The following is a 22,893-nucleotide window of genomic DNA, read 5'->3' on the forward strand; positions in this document are numbered from 1 at the left end:
GTGTGATTTCTGGCTTTGGACAGTTTTTTCTTTTTTTTTTCTTTTTCTTTTTTTTTTTTATAAATAATTCTCCTGCTGCGATCATTAGCTGGAAAATAAATCTGACATCTACAACTTTCAAGTTGGCAACTTAACAGAGTCACATTTTGTTAAAGCTTTTAATTATAAATAAACCTTAAATATTTCAGGCTTTAGCTTCATGCATTTAGAGCTGTTCAGGATTAGTCTTTTTATTATGTTGCAAAATTTGAATGCTGCACATTAGCCTCATGGAGTGAACAGTTCCCTAATTTTCTGATACATATTCGGGTTTTCTTTAAGTGTTGAGTTGCCTTTTGTCTCCGTAGCAAAGTGTGGAACTTAAGGGCTGCTGCGTGTGTGTGTGTGTGTGTGTGTGTGTGTGTGTGTGTGTGTGTGTGTGTGTGTGTGTGTGTGTGCGCGGCTTAACCCCCACAGAGATTAACTATTTCCTTCATCAGAAATAATCGGCCTGAATTGTACAGAATGGATTCTGAGTTAGAGAACACTTGAAAATATGAAAAATAAGAAAATATGTGAAATATTGAAGTAAATCGTTACATGAAACTGATTTTGGTTACACTGATGGCACAATGCAATAACATTTAGCGGGAAAACGTCTAATAATTCAGTGGAAATGGGTGTTTGTATGTGTGTGCTCTAAACAGCTCAATTAACTAACCCTTTATGCTCTCAGTGCCACATGATTTAAGATTAAACTGGAATGTGATTGTTAAATCTACCCTTCTCAGCTTTGCTCTCTCTGTCTCCCACTCTCTTGGTTTTCGCCTCTGTTTTCTTCTTCACTACACAACACTGCCCCCACTCCAATGACTCTAAGCTCTGGAGAACACAGAACGTTGTTCCCCTTCTAACACAGCAAGGTAATTTATCTCTAACTCGTGACTTTTCACCTGTGTGGACTTTGAATTGTCTTTGTTTTAGTGCATGCACAGAGAGCAGTCTGGGTCACTTTAGTAGCCATTTGATTTGTCAAGTGATTGTGGGTCAGTGCTAATGTGAAAAGTTATGATTTTCTATCTTGTTGATTAATGCTGTTTTAATCATGGTTTGTTACCAATACAATGGAAATGATAAGAGATATGATATCACAGTTATTTTGTGTTCTATGACATTCATGTAATGATAGCTTTCATTAGTCTAGTCAGGTTGCTTTGAAACATATTTATGAAATCTAAACATTGCTGGTACTACAGATTTCTTCTTACTATTACCTTAATGTGTCTCCATCTCTGATTCTTGTGCAGGGCAACCTCGTGAACAACATTGAGCACTGTGTTATGGAGGCCCAGGATTATGTGGAGCAGGGAAAGGACAACATCCCAAAATGCAAAAAGTTCAAAAAGACCAACAGACGGGTGACATAATTATTTCTTTTTCTCTTTTTTCTTCTCCTTCTTTCTTCTCTCTCCTACTCATTTATCTGTTATTCCTCCCCTGTCACTTGCCTCCATCTGTATCCGCTCCTCCTCCTCCTGCCTACATATCTGGCTTCCTCTTTATTCTTCTTGTCTGCATGTCCTCCACACCTCCTCTGTAACTAACTTCTTCTAGGGGGAAATGATAGACCGCATTGAGTACAATGTGGAGCACTCGGTAGACTATGTGGAGAGGGCGGTATCAGACACTAAGAAGGCTGTTAAATACCAGAGTAAAGCCCGGAGGGTGAGTTGCTTAAACGGAAAAACGTGCTGTCATGTGGAACGGTGGTAGTTAAAGTCGGAATCGGTGCATGTGTATAGTGGAGTGGTTGCTGTGCATGCTCACCTGTCATGTATCTGTGTATGGACTGTGGTTATTGTGAGTGTATTTAAGTCTACAGCAATGACTTTCAGCCTCAGTAACTTTAGCATATACACTCACCGGACACTTTATTAGGTGCACTTTGCTAGTACTGAGCTGGAGCATCTTTTGACTTTAGAACTGCCTTAATTCTTCAGTTCTTCCTTTTATTGATTCAACACAGTTCTAAGAACATTCCTCAGAGATTTTAGTCCACAGCTGCTGCAGATTTGTCAGTTACACATCCATGATGCTGCAAAAATTAAAACCCAAAAATGCTCTATTAGATTGAGATCTGGTGAGTGTGGAGGACATTTGAGAACAGCCATGTTCAAAAAAACAGGGATGATTTGAGCTCTACGACATGGCATATAGCCCTGGAAAGGAAAGGAAAGTATATGGTCAACAGCAAGACTCAGATGGGCTGCAAAGTTTAAATCGTGACCATTTGATACTACGGTGTGCCAAGAAAATATCCTCCACACAATTATACCACCAGCCTAAACGGTTGATGTTCTGCTGCTGTAGCACATCATGTCGTGCCTCCAGAGATGCTCCTCTGCATACTGTAGTTGTAACAGTTGGTTATTTGAGTTACTGCTGCTCCCCTATCACAACCTTTAGCAGGTCATCTTGACCATGTCTAGATGACCTAAATGCCTAAAGGAATTTAGTTGCTGCCATATGATTGGCTAATTAGATATTTGAATAGGTGTACATAACAAACTGGCCGGTGAGTGCCTATAAGAATCTGACCTAAGAACAATTCAATTTGGTAAGAAAAATGATCTTCATATTTGTATTTAAGAGGAAATGGAATAAAAACAACCTGTATGTATTTTTAATTCAACCTTTACAACCAGAGTCACTTTTAACACATGAACACTACATTCTGGTGGAGAGGCATGACAAGGAGCCACAACAGATGATAGTGATTTTAAATGTTTAGTGCATATACAGAAAATGCACAAACTGTCATCTTTGAATAGTTGTTTGCTAGTAAAGCCAGATGTATCATCTTACATCATGAACTCTGGAGGTTCACTATCTTTGGACAGGATTATGTGAAGCTGATTGTTCCCATAGTATATAAACATTTGACAAATGCTTTTGAAAGGAATCATGGCAGTCTTCCTTCTTTTAAACAATCTGCAACACAATGGAGCAATTCTGCCACCTCTTGGTCAACGTCTAACCAGGTGCTCAACATTAGATAAATTGCACACATCCAATGACTCAGTGCAAGGGTCATCTACATGGTTATTTCCCCATTTATAATTAAAGACTGCAAACTTTCTTTCTTTCTTTCTTTCTTTCTTTCTTTCTTTCTTTCTTTCTTTCTTTCTTTCTGTCTTTCTTTCTTTCTGTCTTTCTTTCTTTCTTTCTGTCTTTCTTTCTTTCTTTCTGTCTTTCTTTCTTTCTTTCTTTCTTTCTTTCTTTCTTTCTTTCTTTCTGTCTTTCTTTCTTTCTGTCTCTCTCATGTTCCTCTCAATCCCCTGACTCATTATCTAACGCTGTGCTCTCCTTGTTCTCCCTCCCCATGGTCCCCCATCCAGAAGGTGATCCTGATAGGAGTTTGTGTTGCGATTTGTATCACCATCCTCATTATTTCGCTCGCAGTGGGACTCAGTTAGGAGCCTAAAAAAATCATCACATGGCAGACAGGACAGTCATTATGAGTGACATGAATGCCAAAAAAACACACACAACTGTTCATGTGTTAAATGTACTGTATGGTGGCCTCTGCAATGTGTGCAGTGAGCACTGCTTGTGAACTGGGAAGCAAGTCATTGCATTACTGGTCTGAGGTCTGTGCAGCAAGCTATGAACACTCAAATATAATCTGCATCAACTTTTATTCTTAATGTGTGCTTCAGCTCCAGGAACGGTTTGTGCTTGGCCTGTTTGAGTTGCAAAGCTTTGTCATGTGCATGTTTCTCTCTGTTGTCCCACAAACACAAATTGAAGATGATTGCATTATTACTAAAATGGTCATCAAAATAAGCTTACTACCAATTAGTTTTAACAATGATGTATTACTAAAGGTAAAACAAAATAGTTAAACATTTTGGGAAATCCACTTTTGAGTTAGGTTGGTCAAATATGTGCCTTAGAGATTTTATTGTTTCGCAGCCATAGTGACTTTATGGAGGAGTGATCAGGAATTACAGCAATCTCCAAAAATGTATTCTCCCTTCCAGGTTTTCATCTGTAGTGTTTATGCTTCCGTGCAATTTCTGCTTTTGGAAAAGTCTAACAAATATAAAACAATTGACTTGTGGTGATGTGTTAACAGCTGGGTGGATGTTTTCTTTTTTGTTTAGTTTTTTTTAATAATTGTGATTTTTTTTTAATCATGATTTTTAAGATACTGCAACAATGTAGAGATTTTATTTCCTTCTCACCCGATACATCCACGATATATCGATGAATCTGAAATGACCAGGTAAATTAAATAAGCTATTAATAGTTTATGAGTGAAATTAGGATTTATAACACACAAACAAATGTAAGTTTATAGTTGCACATTTAAAAGTTTAGTCAGTTACTTTACAGAGCTTAAAATGAGGTAAAAAGAACCTCAGATGAATAACAACACATGACATATGTGTCATTATTTATTTTTTAAAAATCCAAAATGCAGAACCAGTGTGTGAAAGACTAAGTACATTCTTAATACTTTCAGAGGAATTAAAAGGGTAAGTAGCAGCCACGTGCTGCTAATCTAATGCATTTGATAGTGGAGAAGGGTTCTCGTTAAGGTCTATGCCTCAACGAGAACCATCCCTGTGTACTGCTCTGTCCCTCATCCTTCTCTGTTGTTGGGAACGAGTCTTGGGTCGCCAGGTTCTCTGTTAACGCTGTGCCTTTGACGTGTCCTTTCAGAGCGTCGGGGCACTTTTCTCCCTGAAGCTCAGAGATCAAGATATTTTCATTTCTCCGAAACAGGTCTTTGAGCAGAAGGATGACCAGTTTGAGGGCCTAGCACCGAAGGCGCTAACCCTAACCCCCCTAACCCTATAGCATATCAAACACCTCATGATGATTTGGGTTGTGCAACCACAGAAGCTGGGCACCTTACAGTCACTGACAATGATCCCAAGCATGGCAGCAAAACGACAACAGAATGGCTGAAAAAGAAAAGAATCAAGGTGTTTCAATGGCCAAGTTAAAGTCCAGACTTCAACTAGATTGAAATGCTCTGGTGGAATAGCTGTGCTTCATTAAATGCGCATAAATCTCAACAAGCTGAAGCAATGTTAAGAAGAGTAAGCCAAAAAAAAAAAACATTAATATAAAATGCTGAGAAATATGTACAGAAAATGATTATTTCAAGTTATTGCTGTTGGAGTTGGTTCTACGAACTACTGAATCATGTTGTTTACTTAGCTTTTCACACACTGCTTCTGCACTTTGCCTTTTTTAAACAAATAATGTCACATGTTTTGGTTTATTGAGTAAATTAAAATTGAATGAACTAATTTAAGTCTTTCTTTGTGGAATTAGCATGTTCTCCCCATGTTTGTCTTTCCGGGTACTCCAGCTTCCTCTCACAGTCCAAAGACATGCAGTTAGTGGGGATAGGCTAATTGCCCATAGGTGGGAGTGCGAGTGTGAATGGTTGCCCTATATCTGTGTGTTAGACCTGCAACAGACTGGCAACCTGTCCAGGTTGTATCCTGCCGCTCGCCCTCAGGAAGCTGGGATATGCTTCAGCGCCCCCGCAACCCTGAGAAGGATAAGCAGTAGAGAATGGATGGATAATTTTAGTTTAGCTGTAATAACCAGATGATTTTGTTTATGTCCTGATATGTAAAACTTTAGAACTGCATGAGGGTGTCTCATAGAGAGAGATGATGTGTTTAATTGAACTTTTATTTTCTCCTTATTATACTGATGTGATGAGATGTATGTGACTCATAACTAAGGGCATATTTCCTTAAACGGTTTCTTTAAGAGTTGTTGGAAACTGTGCAAGTCCACAGGATTTATTTGCTGCACGCTGAACTTCTTCATTAGAGGGACCTTTGCTAAACATGTTTTAAAAGTGAAGTTTGTGTTTGGTGGATTTTTACTTTTTGATAAATTTGCAGTCTTGCTTGCATATTCTTGGATAACCACTAGATGGAGCCAAATCGATGCTTTTTATGTTGTGCATGTGATGGCTTTAACCACAGAGATGATTTCTGTTTGTGGCATGTGTATATGACAGATGGTATGAGCAAAATGCAGGATTTAAAGATTTCTTTTAAAAGAAGATGTAGAAATAATGTAACATTTTGGTCACACTCCAGCATTATTAGAATGAATTAAATTGCTTTTTTTTCCCAGCTCGGTTCTTTTACATTTGTTGTAAACTGCATTTTGTTCAAATTATTATTAACTCTGTTCAAGTAAAGCACAAACAGTATAACTAACATGTTTTCTCTGCTCCCCATTTGCTGCTTTGGATGTTTTTTTCTTTTATTTGTTAATACCATTCAGAAGAAAATTATGATTATTATATGCTGTATCATTCTGGGAGTCGTCATTGCTTCCATTGTTGGGGGAACACTGGGCTAAACCTCAGCCACGATCACACTAAAAAAAACACACAAAGTCACACGACAGAGCTAAAAGCAGAATAACACACATTTCCAATTTCCTGTTTTAACAAATGCAATCTATTACGTGTTCAGCAAAAGATACGTTACATAATGTACAATAAATTTTACACACAGTGTACAGGGCCAGAGGTGTTTTGTTTTTGTTTCGCATGAGTTGCTATTTTGTAAGTGTGTGGTGCTGCAAACTGTTTATCAGAGTGTCGAGTGTTGTCAACGATATGATGTTTCTTGAATGAAAAAGTTACTAAATGAAATGTAACGCTATACTAAAACATTCCAACTTCCAAGTATGACACTGATTCAGATGTGTCTTTTTTTTGTGTTGTACAGGCAAAGTGACAGGTAACTCATCGGTTATGTTTTCAGAGCTATGTTATCTGTAGACCTCTGTTCATTTGCACATGTATTTATCTTTTTTGTAGTCTTCTTACTTTCTCTCTCTGATGTCTTCTACCTCCCTCTTAAAAGCCCTGCATGGTTTAGTTCACTGTAAAGTGGTGTTTTGTACTCTGTTGCAAAAGGGAATACATCAAAAAGAACATAGCTACGTTGATGTTGGGTATTTTGCTCGTATATTTAACACACTGCCAAACTTTTTTTCTAATTGCACATCTCTTGTAGTTGACAGAAGCAACGCTACTGTACTTAATTTCATCTGGCCTTACCGGTTGTGCAGCATTTTTGACCGTTGCTCCAGTGTTGAGTGTGATTGAGTGCATGCATGCATATATAAGATTTGAAAGGATATTTGCAAGTTCCTTGGTAGCTACATGTCTGAACATGTTGTATGTGAGTCGTTGGATGAAAACATGAGTGCTTGTTGGTAGCCAAATGTGTCTTTGTTTTCTAAAGTAATATAAAGCTCTCTAACACTGCCAGTATATTTAAATAAGCTGTTAAAGTGGAGTCTAGTCTGGTTGGATTAATGAAGTGACAAACCTTTTGTTTATTTCTGCCGTTTCTGTAAACCCCAAGGTTTAAACAGTGCATATTATCCTGTCAAGCTACTTCTACTGTATGTTTATTTCCATTGATGAACTCACTGAGTCAATGAATGCATCAGCATGAACCCAAAGTAGCCCTGTTAAAAGACTCATATCATTTTTGGGGGGAAACATCAGACAGCACAGACTGCAACCATGTTACCATGTTGCCTACTCAACTTGTTGCCTTTGTGTTGTATTGTAATGACATGGGTTTATTTGTTTAATGAGTCTTGTTTTTTTCTTTTTTTAAGTAAAGTTTGTCCCAAAAAATTACACTGAGTTTGTAGTTTGCCTTGCACACATGATTCCACAGGGGAATAATATATCCAGAAGTCCAATACCAGTGAAAACGTGAATGGTGAGTCCTTGAAGTTGATGTGTTGGTAGCAAGTTATTTAAGCACCAGAATGTCCACAAACATGATTGCAAAATTGGAGAGGGACGTCAAATATTCAGCCTTCCTCCAGCCCATTCCCAAACTGCTCTCCTTCACTGGTCTGGACGGGCTGTCTTGTCAAGATGAACTGACTATGATGTCACTTTTTCTAGACAGGATTCTGATTTTGAGGAGTTCAGTCATAATCCTGCAGTTGGTCGCTTTGCACCATTGACTCTTCAGTCAAGCACATACACAACGTTTGAACCTGAATGCACAAAGCAGGATTATTGGTGCACCAACACATCATTAGTAGCAAAAACCAAACCTGTCCTTAGCTTTCTATCAGCAGCAGAAGTGCAGTAACCTGAAAGCTGGGGCAGAGCGGGACTTGTGGGTAGCCATAATACCGCTTTCAGCAATTTCTCGTTTTCTGCGGCATGGGAAAAATGCAAAATAAAGATTAAAATGACAAAGATCTGTTTAGACCCAAAGAGCTTGGAAAAAAAATGACTGGACTAAGTTTCTTGAAGATGTTTCACTGTGACAATCCACATAATTAATACTGGCTTAGTGACCCTCTCAAGGTACCCAAGTAGGGTTTAACAACTGGGACAGTCTACCATTTGATTTTTAGAACTGAAAGGTTTAGCCCATGAAACATCTTCACAAAATCTAAAGTGCAGTCGCTTTCTTTCCAAACTTCTTAGACTACCTGCATTACAGAACCTGCACAGACCTGTTTACACGTTTCACTGCCTCTGATGTGATCTGCAACACATCTGAATATGGATATGCTTCCACTTCATAGAAAACACACCTTCACTTCTAAAAGAAAGGTCAGGCAGCAGCACTCTGTGTCTAGGTTTAGCTTGCTGAATGGACAAGCCGAAACTGAAATGGCAACACTTGGGTAGCTTCATATGAGTTCTTCCAGGTTTATGCGCAGATGTATGTTTAAAGGAAGCCCAGAGGACCACATCTGATGGCAAAACTGCATCACTGCTGCTGGTCACATTTCCCTAAATAAAGTTGAAAATTGTAGCAGTCTTCTTTTATTAGAACTAACAACTTCAAGAACTCAAAAGGAACAGGCATTTATCTAGATGGTGCAGAAAAGTAACATTAACAACAAAGCCAACATTACCATCCACAAACAGCCAACTATATTATGTGTCCAGTGCTCAGTTCCATCTTTTAACCTATAGCTTGTACTGTATTGTATCTATTTTTCCCTTATCCAGTATAGTGAGACGATGCCCCACACATTTATTGGCAATATTTGTTAAATAAATCAACACTTCTCTGGCATGTGACTGTTTATCCATTTGAACTGAAAGCAGGGAAGGTTGTCATGATGCATCTTGGTAACTTTTCAGCATATTATATTCTACTCAACAGGGGAAATTGCACAGCCTTAAAATCTGCTAAGGCAGTGATTTTGTCAAAATATGATGGAAAATTTGGGAAAGAAAAGGGATGTCTGCCCAATGAAACACTGGGAAGCTACCTGAGTAAAGTTAGTGGAGTTCTTTCAGTTTCACAAGTGGAAAGTATGACATATAGTCACACAATAAATAAGAAGAAGCGAGAATGAGTGCAAGAAGGCAGAAAAGACCATATGAAGAAACTTCAGCTTCCTTTTGTTTTTATTGTATTTCTTAACTTTACACTGAAGATTTGAAAATTGCAGTAGTATTTGTTCTTCACATGCTAACTGTCAAACCTGCAAAGTTTTTGCGTGTTTGCTTTAAGCTGAATAAATCCATATTTCAGACAACTCAGCATTAGCAACATGTCGCATGTTATCCTTCACGTCCTACGCCCTGGTTTAAATTTATTTGGATCTGGTTACCCTGCACTCAAATCTACATTTAAACTTCTCATACAGAATTAAGAGTGTAATTCCTCTTACTTCCTAATGGCACTTGTTCCAGTTTGAACTTGTTGTTTTTGTAGACATGAACTTCCGACCTACTTCCCTCTTCTAGGCGCAGGCTCTGTCCTTTTGGCACCTAACCTTATATTAGCTCGCTGGACTCTGCAATTTCCCGTTTTGTCACATTTAAATCAGATGACAATTACTTCCTCTGTAGTCTTGTGCCTGTTGTGATAATCAAATATGTGAAGTGATTGAGTTTTTATTTAACAGATTTAACACAGAGAAACAGTACCAGACATTCACTATCATCAGTTAACATAATGTCTGTATGTGGCTGTGGTTGCTCTAATTTACAAGTTAAATGTAATTGTCACTGTCATCTCAATTACTCATTACACCAACTTACCATCATCTGCTTGTATTTTACCTCACATGAGTTGGTTTACATCAGTTACAACATTGTATTGTATTGTATGTCGTTTCATGACATAGTGCTGCACTGCCTGGTACACACAGAACAAGACTGGAAGGACCTGCAGAGGGTGGACAAAGCTGCTAAGGGTGTCATCAGAATCACAGTGCATATGACCAAGATATGACAGAGATATACACTGTGACTGGCACAAGAAGACCAGCTGAATAATAAGGAAAATAACCCACTCTGAACACTACCTTTTATCCCTCTCCACTTTACCTTTTAGACTGATTTTATTACACCCTGCTACTGCTATTCTTACATTATTTATTTATACTTTTATTATTCTGCATAGAATTGAAGAGCTGCTAAAGAGACTGCCGTTACCATTAAAATTTAAGAACTTAAAGTTCAGTTTTGAAAATGTAAATTAAATGGATAAAACTTTACAGTCAGTTTGAACATTCAGATATTTTACACTGCATACCACTAAAAGTATGCACTTTTTTTTTTTCTTAGATTCCAAATGAATACTTTGAGTTATTCTTAATTCTATTCTTCTTTAAACCTTAAATTGAGCAAAAGTCTTGTGCGACCCATAATTCCTCTAAATGTTGCATGAGAGAGACCAGAGTTTCACCTACTTTTTCTTTTAGTATTTGAAGGCATTTCAAAGTTGTACACTTAATGTTACAGAGTTTCAGGTTTGTGGATTTCCTTTCAATTTTTTTTTTTTTTTTTTTTTTTTTTTTTACCAAGAAAGCTACTTCCTATTTGCAAAACTACTTTCACACCATCAGGGTCATCTTCCTGTAAAGAAAGAGATGCACCGAGATGCAGGAAATCATCAGTGAAAACGTTTGCACTACTAGCTTCTGGCTTGAGTGAAACAAGCAAACCATGCTTTTCATGCAGCATTTCATCACTTGAAACCACGAAATTCTCAATAAATGAATAAAATTTTTAGCTAAAGAGAACTGATAAATGGTTAAAACAGGCTCATGAATATAGCTGTTATATGGACTGCTAACTAAACATTTTAGATGCATGTCTGAAATATAAACCCACTACCAACTGATTAAAGATTTAGGCAGTTTGCTACAAAGGTAGGCTGCATGCACTGAGCGTAAGAGATAAAGCAGTGCAGGTGTTTATAAGGTGGTGCTGAAGGGAATTATTTTTAACCCATCTAACAGGGTTTTGAGGGTGGGGGCTACATCAGATGGCCAAGGTTGAAAACCACCATCATACAGGATGTGGCCAAAACACTGCACAACTTTTAAAGGCACGAGCTCACGCTTTCTTTCCACCCAGTTAAGGATCTTAACTGGGTGGGTATTTCTGTGAATGTGTTAATATGTCAGTAACTGTACTATACTAAGATGTTTTAAAATGCTCATTCCCACAGTCAAAAATGCTGCAGCCTGCTTAAAAAACTGAAAATCCCACTGGGCCCTCACAATCTTAAATCTTCACTCTAATTAAAATACAAAATAAAGTGATGTATTTCCTTAAAACTCTATTCAAAAAACATAAATAACAAGGGCTGTCAGGTATAAATTACTAAAGCTTTCTAGTCTATACAATGTGTTTAAATCAATGTATAACTCATCTGCCACTGGATCTTCAATAGAAAAACAGTAAATTTAGGTCACAGTAATTAGTAATATCACAAGCTAACCACCTCCTATTGGCAATTTTATTAAAACTTTTACATAAATAATTACATTTCTATAAATATGTAACTTTATATACTTGTAATTTCTATTATTGTAGCCCACATGTAGATTAAAGATAATTAATGTGCAGTAATAAAAATCTGAGTTACTAACAAAATGCTTGTATTAAGCATAATTATATGTTGGACCAGTGGTCATAGACCCACATGATTCAATTCAATTAAATTTTATTTATATACCACCAAATCACAACAACAGTCTCCTCAAGGCGCTTTATATTGTAAGTTACACCCTACAATAATACAGAGAAAAACCCAACAATCATATGACCCCCTATGAGCAAGCACTTTGGTGACAGTGGGAAGGAAAAACTCCCTTTTAACAGGAAGAAACCTCCGGCAGAACCAGGCTCAGGGAGGGGCGGCCATCCTTCTCTCACCCGAAAGTTCTTTTTAGAACTTTCTGATAATAATGAATTACAGTAGTCCAGCCTAGTTTTTCAGCGTCACTCTGAGACAGGATATTTATAATTTTAGAGATGCTGCGCAAATGGAAGAAAGCAGTCCTAGATATTTGTTTAATATGTGCATTGAGGAACATATCCTGGTCAAAAATGACTCCAAGGTTCCTCACAGTGTTACTGGAGGCCAAGGTAATGCCATCCAGAGTAAGAATCTGGTTAGATACCATATTTCTAAGCTTTTCAGGGCCGAGTGCAATAACCTCAGTTTTATCAGAATTAAGGAGCAGAAAGTTAGCAGCCATCCAGGTCTTTATGTCTTTACCGGTGAGTCGTTTGGTACCGGGCCGCGAGAGTTGAGGCTCAGGTGTGAAATGTATAGTTTTCAGGGTTTTTATCGGTTTTCAGCGTTATTTAGTTATCGTTTTTATCGTTTACTCGGTTTTCTTTGGTCTTTTCGCGTGTGTTATGAATAAATTTTCTTTTTTTCGGTACCGGTACTAGTTTTATTTTTGTTGTATTTATCCGCGACACCTTAAAGGCCGGTCCATGAAAATATTGTCGGGCATAAACCGGTCCGTGGCGCAAAAAAGGTTGGAGACCGCTGGTGTTAACATTTTAGTTAATACAAGATTCATTTACTGTAACTAAGGGCTCATTTACTTATTTAGACACATAACAGTAACAGTGATGACATTATAGACAAGAACAACTGATGAATGTAAATGATACACTCACTCATATAGCTACTAAAATGTCCAAACGTATTAAAAGTTGACAAAATCTCACATTCACTTTCACAAAGCAGTAAAAACAGAAACAAAGAAATCAATATTTTACATATAATTCACAATAATCAATGCATATCCCTCGTTATACTACAGATAAGTATGAATCCCTTATTACTAGGAAGTGATAATCCATGAAATCATTAATGTACTTATTAGCACTTATTATGTGTTTCCTTTGACCAAAATTCAATCCTGTCTCAGCGGCCTGGAAAGAGGTAGAAGCGCTTGGTTAGAGTGCATCTGTCTTTGGTTGGCATCTGTCTCAGTTTCTCAGAGGGAAAATCTTCAAAGCGTTGCATGACCTGTGTGATGAAAACATAACCAGTGACTGCATCTGTTTGCCTGCAGCACTATCACCAAACGAGTTTTCAGGTACTTACTTTTCTGAAGAGCTCGTCGATGTCGTCCTCATGAGAGCACGTGTTGAATACCTCCTTGATGAACTGGATCAGAAAAGACCCACGGTCTTCCTGTCTGTATGAAACAGTGTCTGCAGGAAATCATGTGAAAACTGAGAATGAGACTATGCTTGTGTGTTATTGGTGCAAATTTCAGATGCTTATCTTAATAATGTCAGAAATCTTTTGCATAATAAAACCCATCAGCAGACAAACTGACCTGGGGTGCTGGACAGAAGTGAAACGAAGTCCTTTTCTTTGTGCACATATCGAGTAGAGTCATCCACAATGCTGTTTTCATCAAAGCGGCTCTGTGACACATCATCACAGACCACTTTTGCACTGTCACTAACCATCACGGAGCCACCAGATTCTGCAACACACGCAGCATGCTTTTAATTCAGGTCCAAACTGTAGCTACGAGGACATTTGTGGATGTTGGTCAGATGAAATGATTGAAAGTCACCTCCTCTGCAGGCCTGGATGATGATGATCTTTGGTTTGTTTAGCAGTGCTGAGCATTTCTGTGAGCCCAAGTACTTGTAAATATTGTCAACAGGGAATTCATCTGGTTCCACTTCTTCTCTGTGATTGACACCGAGGACAATTCCCCGTTTCCCGTGAGACATAATCACCACAAACACACTGTCTGTCTCTTTGAGTTTGGGATGTTTGGAGAAATTCATCAGAGCCTCATCGATCATCTGATTGAACACAAAAAGTCCCAGCATCAGTTATTTTGTCACTCAGCCGTAATTTGCTAGGAAAGAATAAAAGATTAGTATTTAAATACCTTTCCAGTGAGATCTTTGTATTTGACCACTTCATAATGCAGAGATCGGAGAAGTTTATCCATGTTCTCCTCGTCAACTTCAGCTCCTTTTCGGGTTAATCTCTCATCAGAAAAATTTCGATTAGTGATTAGGAGGGCCACTCGACTGCTGATGGACTTTTCTGCCACAGGGTAAATCTAAAAATACAAATGTAAAGACAGAATATTTACTGTTATAAATGTAAAATTTAAGTGTATAAACTTACAAAGTATTCCAAATTTGAATCTTGTTTGTTAAAAGTGTTTGAACAGTCATGACAAACATTTTTATCGTTCAGCTTTGTCCTCCAGAAAGAGTCAGTTGTGGCGATGAGTTTGGACGACCAGCTTTGCTCCTTCTGAGACGCTGCAGTTGGAAAAAGCAAAAGCACTGTTCAGACTTTATTCTGTACGATTTCCTTCTTCCAAACAGGGTGAACTCACCAGGAGGCTGACCACAGGACAGACCCAGCTCAGAGTAAAGTGTAGGATCTCTCTTCTCCAGGTGTTCGATCATCTTCCTGCTAGCTTTATCTCCTTTCCTCTTCACCATGTCGATGAGAGCACGGGCCATGTCTGCTTTGTTGCTGTTGTCTTCGAGCACAGAGTCTGTCTCTCCATCATTCAGCAAACCCTCTTCTAAAAGGTCATCCAGGAGCTGTTTAAGAAGGGCTTTTGATACCTTTTCAACAAACCGTCCTCTCACTCTGGCAAGCTCCTTATCTAGAGGGAAGAATGAGATCAAATAATCATGTCAAAATCAAAATCTATCACACATTAACACTTGGAAAGTGCATGGATCATGATAACTTCTGTCTTACCTGCCATCTTTCATAAACTTTACTTCACAAATTTGCAACCTGTGTCCTCCAGCATGTACAAATGATTGTGTGTTTGCCAAGATGTTTTATCTATTAATAGTTGTGTGGAAACCACGCTTCCATGGAAGTGGTTGTAATCAAGTCAAACTTGAAATGCAACATAAAATATTTTCTTTTTCTTCTGAGCAGTGGTCTCTTAGAAATGAAGTCATGACAAATATCTTTGTTTGCAAAGAACACATCTTTTATATTTTCTAAGAGTCATGTTCCTGAGCACCTCCTGCACTACTTGTGCTTTCTGTATGTTACCATTTGCAAACCTTTATGTGTGCTCATGTGTGCTGTTTTGGACAGCACTGCCTGATTTCCTAGGAACAAAGAGATGCCAATAAGTGGTTATAGAGCCGTTAATGAAATGTAAGATGTTTTTAAATTCAAGGATCAACTAGCTTTTGCATTTTTAACATTTTTATTTAAGCCTTAACTTGTATTGAACAAGAGTTCATAAACTCTTCTTCCTGTTTTAGTGCATAGGCAAGCTGCTGCTTTTGTGACAATGTTTCTTCTTACTTTCATAGGTTCATCTGCTGCACGTTAGGCATATAAACTCTCCAAAATTGCATTTATAACTTAATTTATTTTCAATTTATTTTCAGATAGTTTCACTCCTAACTTACACGCATTTTGTGTATACTGAATTATGATCAAAACAGCTTGCTTTAAAAAGAAGGCAGACATAAGGAACAGGAAGTAAAAGTAAAACTTGGGCTGCTGTCAAAGAAAACAGAAAGATGAGATAAAAGCAGTTTACCGACAGTATCAACATTTCTGTGTCCTTTGAATTACCACAACATGTCAAGTCATGTTTGAACTTGTCTGAACATTTCAACTCTACGATGTTTTAATGGCCAATATTATACGTTAATGACAAAAAATTAACAAAAAAACATAACCAGAGAAAAATCGCCATCTCTCTTCATTTCATATAATAATTTTCTTTCCATCTACCGTTCCTTTGCTGAGTGTTTCCAATACACTGAACTATTCCTGTAGGGTTGACTGCATCAAGACCACAGATATTCTTATCATTGCAAGATCTCGAAGAAGAGAAGCAAGTTCAGTAAGTTTCAATTCACAAGTAATCCCCCTCCCTTCACCTGCCTTACTTGGAAGTGTCTGCTCTGGGAAACTATGAAAACATGCCTGTCTACAGGTCCTTCTCAAAAAATTTGCATATTGTGATAAAGTTCATTATTTTCTGTAATGTACTGATAAACATTAGACTTTCATATATTTTAGATTCATTACACACAACTGAAGTAGTTCAAGCATTTCATTATTGATGATTTTGGCATACAGCTCATGAAAACCCAAAATTCCTATGTCAAACAATTAGCATATCATGAATAGGTTCTCTAAACGAGCTATTAACCTAATCATCTGAATCAGCGAATTAACTCTAAACACCTGCAAAAGATTCCTGAGGCTTTTAAAAACTCCCAGCCGGGTTCATTACTCAAAACCGCAATCATGGGTAAGACTGCCGACCTGACTGCTGTCCAGAAGGCCATCTTTGACACCCTCAAGCAAGAGGGTAAGACACAGAAAGAAATTTCTGAACGAATAGGCTGTTCCCAGAGTGCTGTATCAAGGCACCTCAGTGGGAAGTCTGTGGGAAGGAAAAAGTGTGGCAGAAAACGCTGCACAACGAGAAGAGGTGACCGGACCCTGAGGAAGATTGTGGAGAAGGACCGATTCCAGACCTTGGAGGACCTGCGGAAGCAGTCGGCTGAGTCTGGAGTAGAAACATCCAGAGCCACCGTGTACAGGCGTGTGCAGGAAATGGGCTACAGGTGCCGCATTCCCCAGGTCAAACCACTTTTGAACCAGAAACAGCAGCAGAAGCGCCTGACCTGGGCTTCAGAGAAGCAGCGCTGGACTGTTTCTCAGTGGTCCAAAGTACTTTTTTCGGATGAAAGCAACTTTTTCATGTCATTCGGAAATCAAGGTGCCAGAGTCTGGAGGAAGACTGGGGAGAGGGAAATGCCAAAATGCCTGAAGTCCAGTGTCAAGTATCCACAGTCAGTGATGGTCTGGGGTGCCATGTCAGCTGCTGGTGTTGGTCCACTGTGTTTTATCAAGGGCAGGGTCAATGTAGCTAGCTATCAGGAGATTTTGGAGCACTTCATGCTTCCATCTGCTGAAAAGCTTTATGGAGATGAAGATTTCATTTTTCAGCACGACCTGGCACCTGCTCACAGTGCCAAAACCACTGGTAAATGGTTTACTGACCATGGTATTACTGTGCTCAATTGGCCTGCCAACTCTCCTGACCTGAACCCCATAAAGAATCTGTGGGATATTGTGAAGAGAAAGTTGAGAGACGCAAGACCCAACACTCTGGATGAGCTTAAGGCCGCTATCGAAGCATCCTGGGCCTCCATAACACCTCAGCAGTGCCACAGGCTGATTGCCTCCATGCCACGCCGCATTGAAGCAGTCATTTCTGCAAAAGGATTCCCGACCAAGTATTGAGTGCATAACTGAACATAATTATTTGAAGGTTGACTTTTTTTTTGTATTAAAAACACTTTTCTTTTATTGGTCAGATGAAATATGCTACTTTTTTGAGATAGGAATTTTGGGTTTTCATGAGCTGTATGCCAAAATCATCAATATTAAAACAAAAAAAGGCTTGAACTACTTCAGTTGTGTGTAATGAATCTAAAATATATGAAAGTCTACTGTTTATCAGTACATTACAGAAAATAATGAACTTTATCACTATATGCTAATTTTTTGAGAAGGACCTGTATGTGTCAGGCTGGGTCTTAGGCTTCACCTCCTTCTGAAAGTCTCGGGCATCCCCAGGTGTGGGGGCTATTTCCCCCACCACACTCCCTGTCAGTGGCTGGTGCCCCTACCTGCTGGGGCATTGTAAGGACTGAAAATTAAAAAAGATCCTTTAAAAAAATCTTCTAAGCTATGACCATCAAGTGGAGCAGTATAGCAAAAGCCCTAAACCAGTATACCAGTTGTCACCTCAGGGCAATTTATATTGTAGGCTAAAGGTCCTATGATATAAACAAACAAACAAGCACAATTACAGTCAGATGACCCCCCTTTGAACAAGCACTTAACACCAGTGGATTCTTTTTTAACAGGAAGATGTGGCGACAAGGGCAGAGATGAGAAGAATTGAGAGCAAGACACTGTAGGAGAGAGAGGCAGAGTGTAGTAACTCCTTAAGTTAAATGCAGCAGTGGTGTATGAATCCAAAGAGAGAGAAAGGCAGTGAGTGGAAAATAAAAGCAAAGCGCATTTTATTTTTATTTCTTTATTTTTGTATAGCATGAAAACACAGCAACAGTTATGTCAGGATACTTTACATGTTACTCTAGAATAATAGAAAAAAAATAATACAAAGAAAACAGAGAAAAGCTAACAATCATATGGACTCCTATGCAAACAAGAGGTTTAGCGACAGTGGGAAGGAAAAACTCCCTTATAACAGGAAGAAAGCCCTAGCAGAACCAGGTTGAGGGAGGGGTGTCCATCTTCTGCAAAGATGGTGTGAAGGGAGGAAGATAGGACAAAGACATGCTGTGGAAGAGAGTATGTCTGTCCCTCTCTGACCCTGTTTCTGCTGGACGTCTCTTCCAGTTCGTCCATCCAACCGTCTCCAATTGCCACATAGAGGATATTTCATGTTGATGTGTTTTGTGTGCATGGGTCTCACATGAAGCTAGAAATGTCATCAGGATTTTTTTTAACAAAGGAGACAGACAGATGGCAGCTTTGTTTCATTCTTTTAAAATTTTTATTATCATTGTATTTTCCATCTGTTTGTAGCTATTTTGCATCTTATTGTGGCCATTTTTGTCTAACTGTGAGATCATATCATCTTTTTGCTTCTAGGTTTGCATCTCTTTGTAGTTCTTTGGAAATGATAAAATGACCTAACTCTGAGCACTAAAAACATCAATTGAAATGGCAGCAAAGTTGAGTTACATAACTGTAAAAATATCTCAGAGGCCTGGAAAGAAGTAGAAGCGTCTTGTCAGTGTGCATCTGTCTTTTGTTGGCATCTGTCTCCTGTTTTGAACACTGAAGTCTTCAAAGCGTTGCATCACCTGTATGATTAAAATGATGTACGACATTATCACAGTAATAATGTACAACATTATCACACTAATGACACGAGAACAAAGTAATTACTACTTGACTATAGCAATACAACTTTCCACATGTTCCAGAAACATAAGTGACAGATATGGCACTTATTGATTCCTGTAAGCGTAACTTCCAGGAGATGAAAAATGCTTTGAAAGCCTTCTTTTGGGCCATACTCTGCAAACTTTTTAACCTTTTATTATTTTACTTTTAATACTGTACATGCACTATTTCCCAGTGATAATTGAAGTGCAATTTAAATATTGCTTTAACGTAACTGTCCACATAAATGTCACAAGCAGTATCAACATGGTTGTGAAGTAATGAGACTTGCTTCCAGTAAGTATAAAACAATTTACACTTGCAGCGCTTACTTTTCTGAAGAGCTCCTCGACGTCGTCTTGATGTGCAAAGGTGTTGAAAACCTGAACAATGTACTGTATGAGGATAGACCCTTGATTCCTGTCTCTATATGACACAGTATCTGCAGAAAGAAAATTCAGAGACAGAAATTGGATACAGGTTTGTTTTTTTGTTTTTTTTTGGGGGGGGGGGGGGGGGGGTGTTATCATTACAGATTCATGTGTGTCATCACTGTGTGTGTGTCACTAAGTTTTAATAATTGCCTAGCTACACTGACCTGGAGTGCAGGAGAGAAGAGAAATGAAGTCTTTTTCCTTGTGTACACATCGTAGAGTGTCGTCTTCTAAGCCCTCTTCATCAGCACATAGGGATGGACTTGGCTGTTTCACGTCATCACAGACCAGATCTGGCTTTGCACAGTCACTAACAAGCACACCTCCTTTCTCCTCTGAAACATATGCAATGTACTTATAAGATAAGAAGACTCCAGCAAATCTATAACTTAAGCCTTTTTTTGTAACTGTAAGAACAGAAGGTGATCACCTCCTCTGCAGGCCTGGATGATGATGATCTTGGGTTTGTTCAGAAGTGCAGGACACTTGTCTGAGCTCAACTGCTTGTAAATGTTGTTCACCTCATACGCATCTTGTTCCTCATTATCACAAATGGGTTCTTTGCAGTCGACACCAAGGACTGCTCCTAGCTTCCCGTGAGACATTATAACCACCAACACACTGTCTGTATCTTTGAGTTTTGGATGTTTGGAGAAGTCAATTAGAGCCTTATTAATTGCCTGTAAGAACATAACAAAAAAAAAAGTCAAGGCATAACTTCCTGTATCTCAAAACAAACCAGACATAAAATTTTTCCCCAGATTTTCCCTTTTAATAAAAATACCTTTCCTGTGAGATTTGTGTATTTCACCACTTCATAACCCAGAGCAGAGAGCAGCTTCCTCATGTTCTCCTCATCTTTCTCAGCTCCATTTCTATTGAATTTCCCATCAGTAAACTTCATGTTAGTGATCAGCAGAGCTACGCGATTTTTAAAGGCGTCTTTGGTCACATGGTAAATCTGCAAAACAAAAATAAAGGGAAAAAAGTTGAAAAATCTATCTTGTGTCTCAACATTAACTTTAATAAGAAAACACTTTATTTCTTATTATCAAACTGAGATATTTTGCATGAGGTTTGTGAATGACTCACACTTTTATCATCCATTTTCATCTTCCAGAATTTCTCAGTCGTGTGGATCAGTGTATCTGACCATTCTGGTGGCTCCCGAGGATCTGGAGCTGAGGCTGACAAAACAGATTATTGCTTGAAATAATGTATTTTATTCTGTTTGTACCTGTGTGATCATTACATTATCTTCTGCACTATATTTTTTTAATAAAAATATTTTTTAAGGTTTCTCACCTGCCTGAGAAGGCTGACTGCAAGACAAACCAAGCTTTTCGTAAAGAGAAGAGTCTCTACTTTTAAGGTGAACGATCATCTTGCTGCTGGCTCGGTCTCCTTTTTTCCTCACAGTGTCAATGAGACAGCGCGCCTTATCAGCCCTGCTGTCATTCTCTTCAAGTATTGACTCGCTCTCCATATCATTCAGCACACCATCTTCTACGAGGTCGTCAAGCAGCATCTTTATAACCGCTTTGGACACACTCGTCAGAAAGTCTGACCGTACCCTGCCAAGCTCCTTATCTAGAATAGAGAATATGTCATTTTAGAAATGTTTAGAAAGATTGCTGACCTTTGAAAACTTTTCGTCTCAAACTAAATGGGCGATGTATACATGTTGCTGTTTTTATTTAATATATCGAATACGTTGGGGGGGGGGGGGGGGGGGGGGGGTTGCTCGGTTTGAGCCTTTTCAGCTGTATTATCGTCTTTGGACGCTTCACTTTGTGGTGGGGAGCAGTAACGCATAACACATGTCAGCATCACTACAAACTGCGGTTTTCACAATGACTCTAAAAGTTGAATAGTCTTTTTTTTTAATTAAAAGCAAACATTGCGATCTATGTACAGATTTATTGCTTTGTAACAAAGTAAAATATATTAGTTGTATCTAATAATCCGGCATCTTAATGCAGTTAACGGTGAAAGACCCACATTTACAGAATGATCCCCTGAGATATTAGCGCTAATCTACAACATTTCATGTGCATGAATCACTTCAGCATTTCTAACGCTGGTTCCGTACAAAGAGTGAATGTTTGCGCACTACGTAGGACATCCTGCCTTGTTATAACGCCCGGTATTCTTCGGATTGACGGAGGAAATGGCTGATATGTCCTTCTTCCTCATAAAGTGCGGAGTAAAAACGAAGCTACTGTTTTAGTGCATAACGAAACCATTACCGATGCCTGTCGTCAACATACAAATTTGGATATTTTAATAAAGAACAAACAAAACAAAACAAACTTTATATGCTATCCTGTCGCACTTTGGAAATGTGTGACCTCCCATCTTTAGAAGTTGTACTTAAAGAACAGCCTCCGTGGATTCAGTGTGTATACATAACGCAAATAGTTGTCAACAAAGAAACTTAAACCCTCGCTCTCTCATCTCTGAAAACCTTCCACTAGAAGATTTTTTCAACAACAGACATCCGGGCGGGAATAGTTTTCCGGGGTGCAAAACGAAAGTATGGATCCAATCTGGCATAAACATAGTATGAAAATAACAAATGTCGAATCACACTATTCAAACTTTTCTCTGACAAACACTTTTGTTTTGTCGAAAGTGTAAGAATACATATTTTCCGCCGCTGTCTTCCGCAAAACGTTCGTAACACAATCCAGTGGTGGTAAACACTTTATGCCTATTGTGCTGCATTCCTGCTCGCTGGCTAAACTCATATATGACAACGTAGAACAAAATGCATTTAGTCCGTGTGCTCTTACCTGCCATTGCTCAAAACTTGTGTGGCCAACCTGCTTAAATTGCTGCTGACTTTAACCTGATTATGCTTGCGTAATGTTTGCTATCAGAGATGAACGATATAAGGCTCCTCCTTTCCGCATATGACCTACATAGTAGTACCGCACAGTGCATAAATTTCTGTATAAAAGTCAGAGCAGGCCTGTGGTGCTCCTACTTTGATGTGAGTAACCCGGATCATTAAACTGTACCTTATAATGGCTAAAACTATACTGTAACATTATAAAACACCGTGGCACCCATGCTAACCATTCACTTGGGAGCCATAACAAACAAACAAAACGAACAAACAAAAAACATAAACAAAAAAAACCGTCATGCGCTATAAAGGTCCACATGTCATTGTACATGCAAATGAATCATAC

At 38.6% G+C, this 22,893-nt stretch overlaps 3 protein-coding genes across 3 annotated transcripts in view; 1 reads left to right on the forward strand and 2 right to left on the reverse strand.

Annotated features, from left to right (window-relative positions):
• The window catches only part of LOC309687189 (syntaxin-1A-like), a 101,095-nt gene extending 93,408 nt beyond the window's left edge, over window positions 1-7,687 (forward strand). The window contains exons 9-10 of the mRNA XM_082501959.1: window positions 1,594-1,704; window positions 6,307-7,687. Of these exons, the coding sequence (XP_082358085.1) occupies window positions 1,594-1,704; window positions 6,307-6,384 (189 nt within the window). The 3' untranslated portion in view covers window positions 6,385-7,687. The remainder of the gene's footprint in view (window positions 1-1,593; window positions 1,705-6,306) is intronic.
• Window positions 7,688-11,868: 4,181 nt separating this feature from the next.
• LOC309687186 (caspase a-like) lies at window positions 11,869-15,117 on the reverse strand. The gene is made up of 8 exons (XM_082501953.1): window positions 15,048-15,117; window positions 14,671-14,949; window positions 14,511-14,593; window positions 14,209-14,385; window positions 13,882-14,119; window positions 13,636-13,788; window positions 13,398-13,507; window positions 11,869-13,319 (listed from the first exon to the last, which is right to left on the reverse strand). Exons 1-8 carry the CDS (start codon window positions 15,052-15,054, stop codon window positions 13,215-13,217), a joined length of 1,152 nt encoding a protein of 383 aa, XP_082358079.1. The 5' UTR covers window positions 15,055-15,117; the 3' UTR covers window positions 11,869-13,214.
• A 3,251-nt stretch (window positions 15,118-18,368) lies between these two features.
• On the reverse strand, window positions 18,369-22,617 carry LOC309688169 (caspase-1-A-like). Its single transcript, XM_082503668.1, has 8 exons — window positions 22,492-22,617; window positions 21,002-21,286; window positions 20,789-20,883; window positions 20,481-20,657; window positions 20,127-20,376; window positions 19,861-20,031; window positions 19,595-19,704; window positions 18,369-19,180 (listed from the first exon to the last, which is right to left on the reverse strand). The coding sequence occupies exons 1-8, from the start codon at window positions 22,496-22,498 to the stop codon at window positions 19,076-19,078; spliced, it is 1,200 nt and encodes a 399-aa protein (XP_082359794.1). The 5' UTR covers window positions 22,499-22,617; the 3' UTR covers window positions 18,369-19,075.
• Window positions 22,618-22,893: the final 276 nt, after the last annotated feature.

Source organism: Aulonocara stuartgranti, assembly GCF_965226115.1.
Source record: "Aulonocara stuartgranti genome assembly, chromosome: 14".
Lineage (NCBI taxonomy): Eukaryota > Metazoa > Chordata > Actinopteri > Cichliformes > Cichlidae > Aulonocara > Aulonocara stuartgranti.